The sequence below is a fragment of the Cricetulus griseus genome, chromosome 2, assembly GCF_003668045.3.
Source record: "Cricetulus griseus strain 17A/GY chromosome 2, alternate assembly CriGri-PICRH-1.0, whole genome shotgun sequence".
Classification (NCBI taxonomy): Eukaryota; Metazoa; Chordata; class Mammalia; order Rodentia; family Cricetidae; genus Cricetulus; species Cricetulus griseus.
Genome location: NC_048595.1, coordinates 87,023,093 through 87,043,519, shown reverse-complemented (window position 1 = coordinate 87,043,519; position 20,427 = coordinate 87,023,093). Strand labels below are relative to the sequence as shown.

Genomic DNA, 20,427 nt, shown 5'->3' with positions numbered 1-20,427 from the left:
TAGGCAGCCTTACTACAAAGAAAGCAACATGATGACCAACAGTCAACCAGAAAGTGAAGTCTGCCAGCGCCATTGAGAGCCTGCAGAACACATCTCCAGCACGGTGAGGCCTGCAGATAACGAAGGCCTGACAGATATCTCCAGCCAATGTCATAAGATGTGGTGACCCAGGATGGCCCAAGGAATCCATTTCCTGTCTCTGGTCTGAGACTCAGCTGCATGGAGGGTAACTTGCTTCACAGCAATGGAAATTGTTGTGTCACCAAATTTTTATGGCAAAATCTGCAGAGGACAAATGTTCTCAGAACTAACCTTTATTGTGGTGGAAGGAGCAGAGGAAATGGGCAAGTTCATGTTCTAGCAACAATAGCTGAAAGAAAAGATGTTTTCTTTGTTCCTCTGGAAAATGTCCATTTTCTTATCACTCTCAGCCACCCCAGGCACTGCATAAGAGCCTGTGCAGATGACACTGTTTAACCATTCCTTTTTCTGACTGAACCCTGGGCATTCACCAAATCAGTAAGTGGCAGTAATCCTGGTCCACTGCAGAAAAGGGTCAAGTGTCTCCTTCCCATCGAAGCTCTTCCAAGTTTAGATTGCAAAGAACCCCCAGCAAAGGCAAAAAATGTACAGTTTCATGGTTGTTGTTTCTAATTTATTATAAGCAATGAGCTAGTATAGTCCCTTAGAGTGAAAATTCTAAGACATTCTAAGAAAAATATTTACTAAACTACCGTATAAAATATAGATCTTGACATGTAGCCAAGTAAAAAGTAAAAACAATGCAGGAGGAACTCAACTGAGAGAAAAAAAATGCAATAATTAGGACATGAAGATTTGTTGAACACTTATTTGTGCCAAATGCGGACACACATCATATAAGAACCCTTCTACAAATATGAATAGCCCCATTTTTCCATGGGAACACTGAGGCTCTACCTAGTTGGAGGAGGTAGGACTGGAATGTAAGCAGTTTAACCATGAAGCTCCAAGTCATGACCACTGCTTCTTCGTATTCTTGCACTGAAGGGTACACAAACTGCCCAGGAGAAAAGGATTAAGGGCTGACTAAGCCAGAAAGCCTCCAGGAGTGTTGTCTTCAGTCTTCAACATGTCTGAAGGGTGAAGTCTCTTACTATGTAACTTCAGGAGGCTGACAGGTAGGGGGAGGGGTTTCTCAAAGGATGAACAGGCACTTTCTGTCAATTTAAAAGAGATGGTATGTGAGGGCCATGCCACCCAGAGGGACCTGCCTGGTCCTTGGCTGAAGCTGTCATCTCACCTGAGAACAGGGTGACAAAGCTAAGGAAACACAGGACCTCATGCTGCTCGTTCCCTGTAAGTCCCAACCCTGCCCCTCTTGCTTATCAGTAATAACCGGAAGATGCCTTTTTCTGCTTTCTCTGCATTGTCTACTGTACTCTGTAACGTGCTGTCTACGTGCCAATGGAATAATGCAGTGCCAGGAAAATAGGACTCTCCTCTTACAAACTGCTTTGTTTCCCCTCGGCAAACAATGAGGATTATACAACCCTCTGTTTCTCACATTTTTGTCTTGCTTTCCAGGAAGTACAAAGATAAATTTCATGCTTAATTAAAGATTCGTCTTTGCCACCGAGTCTGGTATGTTTTTCCTCTTATTTTAATCGAATCATTTACCATGTCTTTTATTATAACCCAATTCAAATCCTTTTTTATAATGGGAAAAATAGAAACTACATATAGGGTAAGGACTTCTCTGCCTCCCACATAAAGCTGTTCCCTAAACCAACAAATGTCTAGAAGCCCGAGAGTCAAGCCTGAGTCCTTCCATCCTCATTCTACTGTTCAGCCACACCACCAAGGGCACTGTGCATTCTTCCTGCACACTGTCTGTGTTAGGCTGTTTCTAGTGTAAACGCTTCCTCTGAAATCTCCCTACCTTCATTTGTAACCCTCTCTCAACTAACTTCTCTTCTGCATATCGCCCACCTCAGCTGCTAATGGCCAGCATGGCATGCCACTATTCTAACCAGTGAATGAATCCTGTGTTTCAGGGTTAGGACTGAAGTCGAGAGAGGCCCAACATCCCTAAAAGCCAATTTAGGTCATTAATGTTCTAGTATATCTTAACTCAAAGCAAAACTAAAGTATTTTGTCAGGGATGTAGCTTGGTGATAGCTTGATTAGCATAAGAACAGCCAAGGGTTCAATCCCCAATACTATAGAAAACAAATTCTTAAGTTTTGTTGGGTGTAGTGGCACACACCTATAATCCTAGCACTTGAGATCCAGAGGCAAGTAAAGGTAAACCTTCAAACCCGGTTTATACCGTGAGACTGGGTACACAGTGAGACTGCCTCAAAATAAATAAGTATCTGCCATAATATCCAGAGCAATGAGATTGGTATAAATAGCCTTTAAAATAAGTATTTGCAGCTGGGCATGGTGATACACATCAGTACTTGGGAGACTGGTGCAAGAAGGACTCCCACTATGTTTAAGAGTAGCCTATGTAGTAAGACCTGCCTCATATGCATGATAGTCTGAATATAACTGCCCCCATTATCTCATAGGGATTGGCACTATTAGGAAGTGTGGCTTTGTTAGACTGGGTATGGTCTTGTTGGAGGAAGTGTGTCACTGTGGGGTTGGGCTTTGAAGATTCCTATGCTCAGAATACTGCCTAATGTGTTGGTGGCCTTCCTGTTATCTGCAAAATGTAGGATTCTCAACTATTTCTCTAAGCACCACATCTGCCTGCCCAATGCCATGCTCCCCGTCATGATGGTAATGGAATGAACCTCTGAAACTGTAAGTGAACTACCCCAATTAAAATGTTTCCTTTATAAGAGTTGCCATAGTCATGGTGTCTCTTCACAGCAATAGAAAACCCTAACTAAGACAGTGTGGTGGAACATGGCTTTAATCCCAGCACTTGGGAGGCAGAGGCAGAGGCAGAGGCAGAGGCAGAGGCAGAGGCAGAGGCAGAGGCAGAGGCAGAGGCAGGTGGACCTTTATGAGTTCAAAGCCAGCCTGGCCTACATAGAAAGTTCCAAGTCAGCAAGGGTTACATAGTAAGACCTTGTCTCCTAAAAAAGCAGCAAGTAAACAAAGAAAAGGTAGATAAACATTCACATACCTGCTTGTTTAGCCTCAATGCAGGCAATATTAATTTCTTCTTTCAAATCCCAGTTTTCATTGGCTATAGCTTCCCCTACTTTAACAAATCTTCCAACTGCCAAGTTGACAGCTTGTCCTACACGCTGAATTGCTTGTAGAGTTTTATCAGACTTTTTGGTATTATCTTTATGGTTAATAAGTGTGGTGATCTAAAAATTAAAAAAAAAATGAAGCAACTTTTAAAACTTTTACCTCAATACTTAAAAAAATATTACAAAGGTCAAAAAAATTAAACCCAGCATATCAGACTAACCCAAGAGACTAAATCAATAGCTTTAGATACTACAACCCCAGGGCCAACCAGCAAAGCATCTTGCATCATTTCTCAGGACAATGCTTCTATTAATTGTGAGTTCACCTGAGGGCGGTTATCTAGGACATACAGTTCCAGATGCTCTCCAGATCGTCCAACAAATCTTAGAGACATGAGAACAGGAGGGGCAAATCACAGGTTCACAGCACTCACAGAAGTTTCCCCAGTTCCACCCAGGTACTGCTCACAACGTAATTGGGGTATACAAAATGGACTTGTGCACTGGAGGTGTATCTTAGCAGCAGAGCATTTGCCTAGCATATGGGGGAACCTTGGTTCAATCCCCAGCACTGTAAAATGATACTTTAGCCACACATGTTTACTGAACTCATTAGCAGCTTTAGAATAACCAGTGTAATCTACTCTTTTAATCCAGTTTTGTTTATCAGCAGCCTCAAAGTACAGGAAATACCAAGAGTTTTATCATTTGGTTTTAAGCACTGATATAAAATATAAAAGGGGACATGTATGGATCATTAAAACAAATGAAAATCTTTAAAGTATCTTAGAAAACTAATGAGTAGACCAGGCACTGGTGGCGCATGCCTTTAGTCCCAGCACTTGGGAGGCAGTGGCAGGCGGATCTCTGTGAGTTCGAGACCAGCCTGGTCTACAAGAGCTAGTTCCAGGACAGCCTCCAAGGCCACAGAGAAACCCTGTCTTGAAAAACCAAAAGAAAGAAAGAAAGAAAAGAAAAGAAAAGAAAAGAAAAGAAAAGAAAAAAGAAAGGAAGAGAGAAAAATCTAACATGTGCAATACTCACATTTGAAATATGTATTTAAAAACCATTAGATGAAAAACAGATACCAACAGTAAATGTGTTTCACTTTGAAATAATTTATATGGAATGATAACAAGGACTCAAACAAAATACTGGAGAGATGGTCAGATGTTAAGAGCACTGTCTGCTCTTCCAGAGGACAATGATTCAGTTCCCAACACCTAAATGGCAGCTCACAACCATCTGTAACTCCAGTCCCAAGGGATCCAATTCCTTCTAGACTCTTTGGGTACCAGATACACAAACAGTGATCAAACATACATGTAAGAAAATATCCACACATAAAATAAAACTTAAATTTTAAGAAGACTCAAAACAGAATATAAGAGGAAAGTATTCTGTGCCAAGCACTTTTTTCATTTAAGATATTAAGAGCTTAGAATTAACAGAAATGTCTAAATTTGAATCTTGGGGTAGCCATCACATTTAGGAATGAGCTAAGTGATATAGAGAAATGTACTGAATGCCACTACATTTATTTTTGTGTATGTGCTCTTGTGTTCATATGTGCCTATATGTGTTGAAGCCAGAGGTCGATTTTGGATATCTTCCTCAATGGCTCTACACCTTATTTTTTAAGACAGGGTCTTTCAGTGAACCTAGAGTATGCTTCACCTGGACTGGCTGGCCACCGAGCTCTAAGGATCCTACTGTCTCCATCCTCTTTCAATTACCAGGGTCTGAATGTGAGTCACTACATCCAAGTTTTAACTGGGTGCTGGGATCCAACCTCAGGCCCTTATGCTGGTTGTGCAGGCACTTTACCCACCAAATTATCTCTCCAGAACCCTGCCACTAAATATTTTCATCTACAATATTGTTTTCCAACAAATGATTAATATCTGTTAGATGCCAAGTCTTTAGGATGTGTTGTGGTTTGAATGAGAATGCCCCCCATAGGCTCATATATTTGCTTGCTTAGCCCCAGTTGATGAACTGTTTGAAAGGATTAGGAAGGTGGCCTATATTGGGGGAGGTAAGTCTCTGGGGTGGGTTTTGAGGTTTCAAAAGTCCATGTGAGGTCCAGTGTCTCTCTTTCTGCTTATTGCCCGTGGATCAGCATTCCAGTCTGCTTCCTGCCATGATGATAATGGACTAACGCTCTGACACTGTAAGCAAACCCTAACTAATTGCTTTCCGTTATAAAAGTTACCTGGTCACAGTGTCTCCTCACTGCAATAGAACAGTGACTAAGACAGGATGCATGAGTGACGGAGACATACAGTCCTACCTCCCATGTTTGCAGTACAGTAGAGTAACAATTCAATCACACAATATATTTCCTAGGTGAAGTAAATTCTAAGTAATGAAGAAATATCAATGAATGATAAAGAAAAGGTCCATGTACATTCAAATGGAGAAACACTGTAATCCTCTAAATAGATAAATAATTTTAATGTATGTGCTATGTAAAATATAACAATATGCTGTTATACCCATGAAGCCTTCTGAGATTGGCTGCTCTTTCATCTCTGAGGAAGTGGTATTTCAGCCTGAGATAAAATTAATAGTAGCAAGATGGCTGCACCAGGGGATAATGTATTTCAAAGAACAAAAACTGAAGGGTAAGAGGCTTTGGGGACGAGCCTGTCCTGTCAAGATATGAAGTAAAGCCAGAACTGGTTAAAGCAGAGAGCAGAGGGGCAAGCATAAACCAGTGCCCTGTGATGGACGGCCAGGAGCTGGCCATGTAAGGCTGGCAACTGGAGCAAAGAATTCATGTTTTGAACTGGGTGTGGTGGCACATGTCTGCAGTTCCAGGGAGGTTAAGGCAGGAAGGTTGTGAGCTATAGGCCATTTTGAGCTACTGAATGGCATCCTGCTTCAAAAATAGTTTTGTTCTATGCATTACTGGGAGCCCCAGAAAGGTTTTTTACATGGGAATGTGGTATAATATAATCTCTGTGGTGATTTCAAAACATATTCATAAACTCCTTCAGACCTTTCCTTCAAGGAAGCTCTGTTTCTCCCCCAAGTATAAACTCACTTCTGATGGACAGATGACAATGGATATCACAATGCATTTCTGGGCAGGCTTCAGGATATCACAATATCCTCTATGTCTCTGTGTGTGTGTGTGTGTGTGTGTGTGTGTGTGTGTGTGTGTGTGTGTGTGTGTGACTTTCTCTGTCTCTCCCTCCCCTCCTTCTCTCTCTCTGGGACCAATCACAGGGACAGAAAGCTCACTGCCAGTCACAGCTGCTCACATGAGCCAACAAGGTGAGGAATTGCTGCCACAGCCAACAGCTGCAGCAGAACAGAGACTTTTCACAGTCAGATGGGTGAACACAACAGCAGACTCTCAGGCCAGTTTAAGCCTTTGAACTGCCACAGAGCCAGCCAAACACCTTTACTTCAGTTTTGTGATACCCTTAGTTTTTTGTGATTTGGTTCACAATCATCAGGTAAAGTACTACAGAATTCTTTCTTAACTCAGAAACTAAGACAAATGCTTGCTGGTTTAAGGCAGTAAGTTTGAAGTAATTTGTTAGGTATGAATGGGAGATGTCCCCCACAGGCTCAGGTGATGTCATGAACACTGATCCCTATCACTGTAGGAGAAGGAACTTTGCTGAGGAAAGTATGTCACTGGGAGTAGGCACTGAGGTTGTTTGTCTGCCTATCTGTCTGAGGCAGGTTCTCACTATGTAGCACTGGATAGTCTTGAACTTGCAGAGATCTGCCTAGGATTAAAGGTGTGTACCACCACCACACCAGGCTGGCAGATTTTATGCCCTGGTCCCACTTCCTGCTCTCTCTTTACTTTGGGACTGCCACTGCAATGTGACATCATTCTCCTGTTGCTATGCCTTTCTTGCCATGATGGGCCATATTCTTTCTGGAACTGTAAGCTAAAATAAACCCTTTCTCCCCTGAGTTGCTTTAATCGGGGTGTTTAAGAACAGCAATAGAAAACTAATGAAGGTATTGTTCTTTTTGTTGTTTGTTTTCAGGACATCAATTTGTAGCCCTGGCTGTCCTGGAACTCACTCTGTAGACCAGTCTGGCCTCAAACTTAGAGATCCATCTGTCTCTGCCTCTCCAGTGCTGAGATTAAAGATGAGCACCACCACCACCCAGTTTGAAGGTATTGTTCTTTATCAATAGATAGGTAACACAGATTTTGGAACCCAGATCTGGAGAGATGCTATAACAAAACCCAAAATTTGAGAGTAACTTTGAAATTGGGCTGTGTTTGAGTGACTTTGTGGGATGAGTGAAAAGCCCAAGAATGGTGAAGACAGGAGCAAGAGACTTTGTGAGAGTTCTCTCAGTCAGTTTGGACTGCCAAAACAAATACCTTCAGCTGGTCCTATATGAACTCACTGCTTACAGTTCTACAAAGCTCAGGTTCAGGCCTCCATAGACTTAGAGTCTAGTGAGGGGCAGGTCTTCATGACTCTTCACTTAGTAGACCAAGCATAACAAATTCCCTTAGGCTCCTCCCTAAAGCATTAGTTTCAGTCACGACTTAATGGGCTCCAAAAGGCTTCATATGCTACTAAAATTACCATGGGAATTAAGTTCCAATATGATTTTGAGAGGAAACCAACATTCAGACCACAACAAAAGTGTAAGCAAAAGCTTATTTAAAAAAAAAAAAAAAAAGTCGGGTGGTGGTGGCACAGGCCTTTAAATCCCAGCACTTGGGAGGCAGAGGTAAGTGGATCTCTATGAGTTCGAGGCCAGCCTGGTCTACAAAGCTAGTTCCAGGACAGCCTCCAAAGCCACAGAGAAACCCTGTTGGGGAGGGCGGGGGGGGGGGGAGGGGGGAAGGAGTGGGAAAGGGACTAAGGAGATGTCTCAGTAGGTGAACTGTGTGAGGACCTGAGTTTACATCCCCAGAACCCATGCAAAGCCTGGTGCAATAATAAGGACACCCACACTCCCAAAACTGTTATAGGAGATGGGAAGTGGAGACATAGAGTCCCTTGAAGATCTTGGGTCAGCTAGCCTGCCCACACAAAGGCAAACAATAAGAAAGCCTGTCTCAAACAAGATGAAAGGTGAAATAAACATCCAAGCTTATCCTTTGACCTACACACACACACTCGCGCACATACGCAAGAACACGCGTGCGCGCTCGCGCGCACACACACTGACACCCTAACCCCAACTCCTCCGGGCTAGCTACAGGTGTACCTGGCCACGCCCCCTAGGGTGTGGTCAGGGTGATGTGAGGGAGTTTCAAGAGTGAGGGGCAAGCACTCGGGAGCCCCTTCTTCCTTTTCATCATGGGCTTGCTCTACTTACTCCGTTCCCTGCGGGCTGGCTAGGTTGCTCTGTAAGTAAGGCATCTCCTCAATAAATACCTTCATCTAACTCCATATTGGTATTTCACCCTTTACACACACACACACACACACACACACACACACACACACACACACAGGTTTTTGTATTTTTTAAACAAACAAACAAACAAACAAAAACTCACTAGAAACTAGAGGGAAAGGGACCTTATTAGGTAGCAGCAGAAAAATCACCATTAATAACAGGGAAAGTAGAAACCATTCCTCAAGAATTAGGTGGTCTAGCTAACGTGATTTGAAGGGATTTAAAGGGGCAGTAAAATATAAGAGAACAGAGAGAAGTTAAATAAAACACAGTTAAAGAAGATCAAGCCAGAACTTGCTGCTTTTGAAAATTCCTAGCCAGATGGCACACCATGATAAAATTATAAATGGCTTACAGGCAAAAGTGAAATCTAAAGACAACCCTAAGAGAGTGACTGGAAAATGTTACAGTCAGTCTTGGGAGCTTAGGCACTGGTCCTCCAGAGGTCCCAGAGGAGTCAAAGGCAGAAAAGAGCTGACCTCTACACAACTCGTGGGGATGGCTTTGGTCTAAAACACTGAGTGCCACATGACTCTAAGGACAACAAACAAAATTAATTACACTGGCAGAAATAATACCAGCTTGGACTTAAAAAAAAAAAAAAAAAAAAAAGGAGGATCAATATGAAATGAAGGATTTCCTCCTCCCAAACTTGAAAACTAGCTACAAACAAAAGTCGACTGACTGAGAAGGCGATGCCAAGACATTGAGACAATTCCCGGGACATGAGTTTTAATTAAGGAACTGCCAACCTGGGTCCAGGTGCATGTTAGGAAACTGAACTAGTGGCTCTTTCTTCCCTTGTTTTTTTAGCATAAGCCTACAATATCCTAAGCTTCCTTTTTTCCTATAGCTAGAAAGAGTTACACTTAGGAAATGCCCTATCTTTACAAAGCTCATCTAGACCAGATTTCCAAGTCAACCTTCTGTGTTCAGCTGATGCTTTGAGGAGAGGTTGTCTGCAGGTAGAAGAAGGTAAACAATTTACCACAGAGGTTAGAGAACCCAAGTTCTTTGCTATTGCAGCCTACAAGAGGCAGTCTCCACCCCCTCTCCTTGAGGTTAAGCTGATTTTAGTTACTTCCAGCGGAATAAAGTAGGGGATATAGTTCAAGGGTCAGAGTGCTGGCCTAGCATGCACTAAGCCCTGGGTTCAATTCCCAGCACCACACACCAGCACTGTGACGAACAGGCCTGTAATCCCAGCACTCCAGAGTTGGAAGCAGGGAGATATTGTTAGTATTCAGGCATTCCTACTGGCTTGTCCTTGGGGTTTTGACAGGATATGCCCTCCGCTGCAGCCACTAAGAGCACCACCTGTGTATATCCACTATGTTCCCTTTTTAAAGGGCCCTGCCCACCTCCCATCCTTCTCTCTCTCTCCTTCTGTTTCCCCCTCTTTCTCCCTCTCTTTTCCTCTCTCCTTCTTTCCTTACTCTCCCCCCTTTCTCTTCTCTCCTGCTGCTCCTGTCTTCCCCTTCCCCTTTCCCCCTTTTATGACCCCTTTCCCTAATTAAAAAACAAAAAAACAAAAAAACCCTCTGCTTGAACCCTGTCCTATGTCGTCCTTCTCTTGAGCTGCTTTTCTTAAATTACAACAGGTTTCTTCTACCTTAGCCAATAAAATAAAGCAGAAGTGACAGTGTGCTACACTAGAGGGTAAGCATGAAGTCACTACAGTTTCCATCTGCTTCTCTCTAACGTCTAACATCTTCACTCTAGGGGAAGCCAGTTGAGATGCAAAGACACTTGACTGGCTCTTTTGGAAAGGCTCCTTAGTGAAGAACTTAGGCTTCCTGCGAACAGTTACCAAGATTCTCTATGCTGTGCTTCAGACAGCACAGAGCCACAGAGCCACCCAAGTAAGCTACTCTCAAATTCCCAATTCTCAGAACCTGATTTATCTTACTCCATTAAGCTTGGAAATATTTTATTATGTAGAAGTAAATGTAATTTCAAATATGTGTTTTGAAGTAATTCCCACAGTCATTGAAGAGGACAAAAAACTAACTGCTTTGGATATTTATTTATTTATTTATTTATTTTTGGTTTTTGGAAACAGGGTTTCTCTGTGTAGCCTTGGCTGTCCTGGAACTCAGTCTGTAGAACAGGTTGGCCTCAAACTCACAGAGATCTGCCTGCCTCAGATCTGCCTACCTCTACCTCCTGAGTGCTGGAATTAAAGTCATGCGTCACCATTGCCCAGCATTATCTGTTTATGTATTTTTTGTGGTAGACAATAATAAAATATACTTGATAGCGAATGTATAAAATCCACTGTGATACTCCACAGCTTCAGAATGGCTATTCTAACTGTATAGAAGTTCACCAGGATATACAGAGTTTAGGTATGGTTAATTTTGCTTTGTGATTTTTTTTCTTTTTCGTTTTTTTTTTTTTTTTTTTTTTTTTTGAGACAGGGTTTCTCTGTGTAGCTTTGGAGCCTATCCTGGCACTTGCTCTGGAGACCAGGCTGGCCTCGAACTCACAGAGATACTCCTGCCTCTGCCTCCCGAGTTCTGGGATTAAAGGCGTGTGCCACCAATGGCCGGCACTTTGTGTGTGTGTGTGTGTGTGTGTGTGTGTTTTGCAAGTTTTTTGTTTTGTTTTGTTTTGATTTTGATTTATCTCTCTTTGTAGCCCTGGCTGGCCTCAGCGATCCACCTGCCTCTGTGTCATTTCACCTTTATAATACATTTAAAAATAAATAAATAAAGCCCCACCAGTACAGAGAGATGTCCATCATTCTTGCTCATTTCTTGATTTCAGAGGGACACAATCTTTTCTTCAGCATAAATGTGACCTAGGAGCCCATTAGGTAGTCACATCTCATAGAATCACTAGAATGAATTGTGAGAATGACTGGCCTATGGTCATCCTGCTCCAAAGCAGGATGATAAATATGGAAACAGCAGTGTGGTGGTGTACACCTTGGTTCCAGAGCTTGGGCTAACTCTGTTCTGTGAGACTGTCTAAAAGGAGAGGACACAGACATAAAAACCATCTGTACCATTTTAGTCCTCCAGACAGAGACCCTGACCACTATTTTCAAGGTATCTCATAAGAGATTACAAGAGTGAAAAGAATGGAAGTGGCTACTTAGAGTGGATGTGCCCTGACCCCATTCATATAGTGAAATCCTAACGCCCAATTATTAGCAAGTGATTTGGCCATGAATTTGGAGCTCCCATGAATAGGATTTAGTACCCTTATAAAAGAGAAATAATTGAAGGGCCCCTGCCCTTTAGGATAGGGAAAAAAGACATCAGTCTAGTCTAGGAAAAAGGTAAGTCTCACCAAACACTGAACATTGACCACCTTGATGTTAGAGCACCCAGCAGCCACACTGTGCCAAAATAAATGCCTGTTGTTAGAGATGTCTGTGGTTCTATTGTTCATTTGTGGGACTGAGATTTGAACAGGGCATCCCACATGTTGGGCTCTAGCTTAGTATTGCTATTACAGCAACCCAGAGTAAGACATTATGCTCATTAAATTCTGCATTTTCATAATGCTTAAATTTCCCAAATATAAAGGACAGATCCTACAATTGGGATAAAGCACTAACAATTGTTCAGTTTCCAAACAAGCATTTTGCTTTCACTCCAAACATCCTCCCCAGTGCATTATTAGGTGTGGCTGTCTTCCTCTTACTGGAAGCATTCTGGAAAATGCTTATCCCAAATATAGTCATTGAAAATCGATATTTACAAGAGCTAAGTCAATTCATAAAAATCGTTATTCAAAGATCTACTTATATCCTAACATTCTCCAACTTTTAAAAAGACAGCTTCAGGGCTGGTTGAGTGGGTAAGACAGGGCACCAGAGTTCAGTTCCCAGCACCTATGTCAAGCACCTCACAACCATTTGAAACTCCAGCTCTAAAGGATTCCAATTTCTAGCTTCCTCGGACACCTCCACTTGCTTACATGTACATACCCACAAGCAGACACACACACCTACACAATTAAAAATAATAAAAATAGCTAGGCGGTGGTGGTGCACGACTTTAAATCCCAGCACTTGGGAGGCAAAGGTAGGCGGATCTCTATGAGTTCGAGACCAGCCTGATCTACACAAGCTAGTTCCAGGACAACCTCCAAAGCCACAGAGAAACCCTGTCTTGAAAAACCAAATAATAATAAATAATAAAAATAAAAATAAAAATAGAGAAAGCACATGTGTTGATTATTCCCAAAACAAGAAAGGGGGTAAATGCAGGTAAACTTAAAACAATAACTTGTAATTCTATAATCCTGTGGATATTTATGTTGAATTATTCTAACCCTGATTTATATATACTTAATATATTTTTTAAATGCATTTTAATTTTTATGCAAAAGATAAGACTAACATTAAACACAAGAGTACTAGTGTGTATGTTTTGCATATATAAGTTCATTTAATATTTACATCTCTAGCTTCTATTAGGCATCTAACTATTATTACCTTCATTATATAAATTAAAAAACCTAAAGTTGGAAGAGGTTAAGAATTTGCCCAGGGTCACAGAGCCACAAGTTGCCTTTACTCTTAATCACTATGCCTCTCTTACCTCCTCAGATTGAGGAGATAACAGTGTAATATGACAAATAAAAAAGCTAGCTATTATTCTTGAAAACTAGGAAGAATAGTAAGAGTGACCACTTGTAGCTGCCCTGACAGACATGTCTACAGGATGTTCTAGAAAATGCCTGAATGAGCTGGGCGGTGGTGGCACAGGCCTTTAATCCCAGCACTTGGAGGGCAGAGGCAGGTGAGTTCCAGACCAGCCTGATCTACAAGAGCTAGCTCCAGGACAGCCTCCAAAGCCAAAAAAGAAAGAAAGGAAAATGCCTGAATGAGCAGAGGGCAAAGAAGGCATTCTGTGGGGAAAGAAAGACGATGTGACACAATGAAAAACTCCATCATGGAAGAAAACAAGATCAAGGGCTTATGAGCGACCATCTGCCTAAGGTGTCATTGTTATGGTGGAAGTTTCACCCCAGCTGCTGGCATCGATATACCCAAAGAGTCTGGGATGTTATGGTGGAAGTTCAACCCCAGTCTCCTCCCCTAAACCCTGCTGCATCCCAGAAAGCCCACCAAATGATGATCTCTCCCCTCAGAGATGCTCAAGACCATTCCCACAGGGTATTTAAACTGCCTCCCAGAAAACAGACTTGTGGTTTTCTGGTCTCTTTCCTGTCTCCTTTCTGGAGGGCTGGAAAGCCATCCATGAGCGGTGTATCCATTAAACATAGGCTTTTTCTAATTTAGTTTGATTTGGTCATATGGATTGCTGCATCAGCAGAGAGGCTTATCGGGTGCAGAAACTTTTCAGTCATGAAGGACAAACAAGTGCATCCCAGCAGTTAAGAACATGGACTTCAACCACTCTGCCTGGGAGTGAAGTCCTGGTCAGGATGCAACTAATTATCAGCCTTCCTGTAACAACTCTCATCTGTAAGAACAGGGACAACAATATGCTCAGGCTACCCTGTGAAATAAGTGAGTAAATATAAACCACTGTCCTTAGAATAGTCTCATTTACAAAAAAAAGGGTAGGAAGAATAGTGTTGTTACTGTTCCCTCATGTTTGGAGATTTTCTAAATTTTTAGAACTGACATTTTTACTTGATTGACAGGGTCTTTCTTTACCTGCTTTGTGGAGAGGCAAGAAAGCACGTAAAATGGGAAGCTGGAAGGAAAGAAAATACAAAGTCTAGTTCTCCAGGACCCAAAGAATAATTTAAAAGCCAGCCTGAGATGAAGAGGTTCCTGTTGGTATTTAGCACATAGTACAGAATTAAGAATGTGAACGGGCTTATTTGCTGTACAAAACATGGGAGTGAACAAACACACCATTCAAGGTCAGATTCTTTCAAGAAGGCAGAGGCAGGCACTTTCACTTGCTTACAACCTCATTGTATCATTTGAATTTTCCTTTATCTCTGCTCTCAAAAACACATTTATAGTCACTGCACCAATCAGCAAGGAGAAGAGAAAACCATTTATCTACTCTCTTCTCCCACAAACCATACTGAGACCAAGATTCTGAAACACTCCCAAGGCAAAAAGAGATAGAAAGAATGAAGTGAAGCTACCTTAGAAATTAAAAGGGTCCTGGCAGGATGGCTGGAAGAAAGCACAGGCAGGAAAAGCCCAAGGGCAGAAGAATGGCATTCCACACCAGGGTGGAGGCATCCTTCTTCCCTCCCTTGGATAAAAACACTATAGGAGTGGCGGTGGCGACAGGAAGAATGAATGACTATTCAAAGGGGTGGGAGTAGCTCTACAGAAAACATGCCTGTTCTTAGCCTGGGGCTTTAAAAAAAAAAAAGTTTAGATTATAAAATATGCAACATCAAAATCCACTGTGGTGGTACCCACCTTTACTAGCACATGAGAGGTGGAGACCAAGTTTGAGTCCAGCCTGGCCTATAAAGATATCCTGTTTTAAAACACTAAGATGTGGGGATATAGCTCAGTAGTTCTCCTATGACCTTGGGTTTGACTCACAACAGGCAAAAAGATAAAAGGGAGAGAATCACAGCTGTGACTCCGCCCTTTTACTCATAGACTCTCACTGGCTGAACACTGCACAATTTATTTAAACATCCTGTTAAAAGAGATTTTGGTAGTTTTTAGTTTGGGACTTCAGAAGTAAAAATGTTAACCATACTTGTATTCTGTTTCTCAAATATACCCAGGGTTTCTCTGCAAGGAGTTGAATTGCTAGGTCATTGGCAGCTTCAACCTTTTTCTTAGACAGGGCCTCATATCACACGTGATGGCCTATAATTTAGTAATTCTCCTGCCTCAATCTCATGTGTATGGGGATTATATCCATGTACCATTATGCCCATCCTCTAATTTCAGTTTTTCTGAGATGGAATCTCACTATGTAGCCATGGTGGCATGAAACTTGCTGTGTAGACCAGGCTGACCTCCAAGTCTCAATAATCCACCTGCCTCCAATTTCCAAATGCTGGCACTAGAAGCATACACCACCACATCTGGACTCTGTAAAGTAAGTCTACACATCTTGCTTTGCTTCTGGCTATTTTTGGTTCTTTGGTATTTCATATAAATTTTTAGAATTACTTTACTCAAATACTATCACAAAATCTGTTGGAATTTCCATTGGAATTGCATTACATTTACAAATAGGAAAAGCCAAGAGCTGTGACTTTATTATTCTACTGGCCTAGGCATGAATGCAGTACTTTCTCTCAATCACTCTGATCTACTCTGGATTTCAATAAAATTTTCTCCATAGTCTGATATCTCTCTGCTACATATACGTGCATATCTTCCTAGTAACCTCATATTTTACTGTCTTACTCTAATTGGTATCTTTGAATGACTTTTTTCCTGTTTATTTGTAAGGATTCAGGCATTATGCTGGCCTGCCCCTGTCACCTGGCAGAATGCACTCAGGCAGTATCCTGGTCAGCCCAGGGTTCCATGGCTAAGTAGTCTGCATGCAGGTCCAAAGGACCCCTTTAAAGGAAAGACCCCGCCCACTTATACTCTTTCTACTCTTCTCTTTCCTGCTGTTCCCCTGCAGCAGACAGGACTTTTCCTGTCTCGCTTTTCTGTCCTCCATCTGTCTCTGTGTGTCTTTACCTCTTTTTTCTTTCCTCCCCCGCCCCTTTCCCTTTGTAATAAAACTTCTCACTAAGCTCTGTCTGCCTAGCATATTTGTTCCCTGCCATAGAATCCGCCAAAGTCATCATAACATTATTAATGTAGAGAAATGCAACTGCCTTTAACACTTCATATTCTATGAACTTGCTAACTATTTCTAGTTTGAGTTTTCTATATTGATAATTATAATACAATGGGACTTTCTTTTTTTTTTCTTTTACTATCTCTGAACCTTTTGTTTCTTCTGTCTTATAAAGGGTTAGAATTTTTGGCATAGTTTGAATAGTATCTGTACTACCAGGCACCACTTCTTATCTCTGCCTTTAAAAGAAATGTATCATTAAATTTGACAATTGCTATAATGTTTCCAATAGAAACCCTTATGAGCTAACAAAGGCTTTTCCAGCAACATTTTTACTCTCTCTCTCTCTCTGTCTCTCTCTGTCTCTCTCTGTCTGTCTCTGTCTCTGTCTCTCTCTCTCTCTGTGTGTGTGTGTGTGTGTGTGTGTGTGTGTGGTATGTATGTGCATGTATCTATGCAGGTACTGGTGTCTGTGCATGCACGTGGGGAGGCCAGAGATCAACATGTGATGTCTTTCTCAATTGCTCGCTACTTTGTTTTTTAAGAGAATCTCTCAATGAATCTGAAGCTCCGGGACTATCTTTTTGGCATCCACCTAACTCCACACCCCTGCCAGCTTTTACCTGGATGCTGAGGATCCAAATTCAGGTCCTCATGGCTGTACAGCAAGCACTTTACCTGTAAAGTCATTTCCTCAGCTCTTCAGCAATGTTTTTCCTCCAGTGCTGAGGACTGAACCCAGGGCCTCTTCCATGCTAGACAATCAGTCTTACTTACCATTTATTTACATCCCCAGCAAGGGAAGCATTTCCTACTAGCAGTTCACAAAATAATTTTGTCATAATTAGAAGCTAGATGGGAAGGTTCTTTATTGTTGTGAAAATATTTCATTTCTAGTCTGCAAAGAAAGGACACTCTCTATATTTTACTGATGCTGACAAAACTTCGTTTTCCTAGAATAAGACCTAAAAGTCAAGACTTTCCCTCAGAGAGTCAACAGTGAAGTAACATAAAAATAAAAACCTTTACTTTACATCTACTTTACATTGCACAGTGCTAGTCTTACTGGTTTACCTCAAACCTTGTCTCCTTCAGAGTCATCCCTGATTCAAGCATCAGAGCCCTCAGAGCATTTATTATTGATAATATTCATTTGATACTTGGTGTGTGTGTTTGCTATTCTATACACGCCCTACCTCCCAACTAAAATATATGCCCTTTAAAGAGCAGCAACTATTAAGTGTGAGATAAATCCTTACTTAAAGTATTTAAAATATTCTTGGAGAGAAATTAGTTGGATAATAGTGCTCTATCTATGGCAGAGAAACACTTGGACATGAAAACTTTCTAGAGAGCTAACCACTCCCTGCTCCCGCTGCCACACACACACACACACACAGAGAGAGAGAGAGAGAGAGAGAGAGAGAGAGAGAGAGAGAGAGCTTCACACAATTCAGGCTGACCCCAAACTCTTAATTCTCCTGCCTCTACTTCCTAAGTGCTGGGATGACATACACGAACCTCCAATGTTTATGTGATACTGGGAACCAACCAAGGGCCAGCATCCCAACTAAGCTATATTCCTAGCCCCAGTCTTAATATTTTAAATTCACTGAAACTTTAAAATCAGTCTAAATTATCTTTATGTACTTCCCTGACTTGTTAATCAAGCATCATAAGCATGCCTTATGCATCTCCTGATACAATGGGGAACTTAATTTTGTCTTGTTGAGAACAGTCTACCATTAAGCCTATCAGTTGTGGACCTTGACAGAAATACAACTGTGGTGTGCGGTACCTCTGCTGTGATCCTGAGTAAGGCCTCATACCAATCCCGGAGGATTGTTTACCCCTCTAGTTAATTTTTAGCAGTAAATACTCTCCACACTCCAGAATAAAAATAAAAATAAAGCTGTGTAGTACTGGTAAATTTTTAGCAACCCTACTATACAAAGTTACTGTTTTTTCCAGATTAAAGCTCTCTGGCTAGTTTTCCTACTGTGAAACTTTTTCTTTGTAACCACTCTGTGCTGACCTCATCCCCTCCTCTAATCTCTAGAAGGGACACAGGAGTAGCTAAAAGTTGACTACTGAAACCAAGCTGTCTGGATTCAAATTCCAATTTGTCAGTTAAGAGTTGAACTCGATAATAACAGGTTAATTGATCTAACTAACCCTCAATTTCCTCATCTGCTTCATGAGAATATGCATATATCTCACCCCATGGGTGGTCAAGAATTAAATGAGTTAGCACTGGCAGAGTGCTTAGAACACAGCCTGCATCGAGTATTAAATAGATGGATAAAACACTATCCATTTCAAGTCCATTACTCTCATCCCTCTCCCTTGTGTAGAAGTGCTTGGGCATTTCTCACCACTTATGGATTGTTGTTTTCCTGCTGATAGGGATGTGGGGGGAGTTCTCCAGGGTGGAAGGAAGTGTAGACACTGAAAAGGAGCAACAGCACTCTTCCCATTGATCCATACGTCCATCACTCAGGAAGAGGGAAAGCCGCAGAGTGTAGTAACCACTGCTCAGCTAATCACAGGATGCAGGGAGGAAAATGGGGATAATCCAGGGGACATATATAAAATTACAGCTTTCAAATATTTTCTGGACTGGGCTGGAACAGAGGCAACATTTAAAAGTCTATGGAATACTGACAACCTCCCCTTCACTAAAAGTGTTTATGTAAGGCATCGGTGGCCAGGTGTTGTTGTAAGAAATTATTTTTTAATTTAGAGTCAGATAATTTAAGACTCTATCTCTAAAATCTTGGCAATCCTGGCATGAGTCACCAAGATGTTACAGCTTAGTATGAGTCACACCCATCGCCAACGGGCAGCCAAAGACAAAATTCTTCACTTGGTGTTTGGCATAGTACCCACAACTGTAGGTGAGGAATTCTAGCCCTCAGGTTATGTATATATACCTCAGCTCGGAGAAACAAACCTTTCTTTCTTTTTTTTTTAATTTTTATTAAGCACATCACTTAGCTGATTCTAGACTCCTTTTATAACCCACAAACACAATAATGCACTAATCCCAACTGAGAACTGGCAAAAAGGTGTGCAACAGGATTAAGCACCAAGCACTCCTTCCCCCGTCACTCTGCCTAGTCCAGGCAGACGGAGGTAGGCAGGCAAGTGACACGGAGGGACAGGGCAGGTGGCCAGAGTGGGTGGGAGTTGGGCCAGCACACACACGGTCAAGGGAACGGGACAAAGGCCTTGGAGAATATGCCGGAGTGGGAGCAAACTGTAGTGCCTTAGTCTGCATCCAGCGCCCTGGTCTGGCGTGGGATGTGGACAGCGGCGGTGGCGGACTGCGCAGATGCAGCCGCCTAGGCTCTGGGAGCCAGGGGACCCCACAGGGGTCCTACCGTCCCACGGCTGGGCCTCACTGGGCAGAAGCCGCAGCACCAGGCGATTCCAGCCGCCTAGGCCGGACAACGCACCTGCTGGGCTCGGTCGCCTCACCGCGCGCCCAGGAGTGGTCGCCCCGCCCCAGGCCACCACGCGAGTCCTGCCGTGCCACCGCCGCGCTCGCGGAATGCGGGACAGCGCCGCCTCCCGCCCCGCCATGCCGGGCCGGGGAAGAGCGGCAGCCGCCATCGCCGGCCGCGCACACGGGGGATCGGGGCCGCAGTACCTGAGAAACCAAGGGCAGCAGCGTCTGCTCCACCGAGCGAGTTCTGATCTCCAGTCCCGAGTCGAAGGCGAAGCCAGACGTACTGGAGGAGTGGACAGCTCCCGCGCCGCCGCCGCCGCCGCCGCCGCCGCCGCCGGGGACCGGAGAAGCGGCCATAGTCCTGGACTGATCGTACAACACCTTCCCGCACCAGTGAGGGGCCCGCCAACTAGCCTGCCGCCGGTCGCCTGCCGCCTCTCTGCACCGAGGCCCCACCCCTAGCCTTGTGCCACCGCCTCGGCCCCGCCTCCATGAGACTCCAGGCCCTATAGCCACGCCCCCACGCGGGCACCACCGCCTCGGTCCCGCCCCCAGGCCACTCCACCCTCGCTAGTTCCGCCCCCAGCCTTGCCCCCCTACCCCCGTATTGGTCCCTCCCACCTGCCCCCATAGTCCGAAGCGCCGCAGTGGTGGCTCATCAGCTCCG

The 20,427-nt window shown here is 43.1% G+C and overlaps 1 protein-coding gene across 1 annotated transcript in view; it reads right to left on the bottom strand.

Annotated features, from left to right (window-relative positions):
- Positions 1-20,201, bottom strand: part of Ctnnal1 (catenin alpha like 1) — a 55,896-nt gene extending 35,695 nt beyond the window's left edge. The window contains exons 1-2 of the mRNA XM_027403058.2: positions 19,962-20,201; positions 3,122-3,311 (exon numbers count right to left, since the gene is read on the bottom strand). Coding sequence (XP_027258859.1) covers positions 3,122-3,311; positions 19,962-20,117 — 346 coding nt within the window. The 5' untranslated portion in view covers positions 20,118-20,201. The remainder of the gene's footprint in view (positions 1-3,121; positions 3,312-19,961) is intronic.
- Positions 20,202-20,427: the final 226 nt, after the last annotated feature.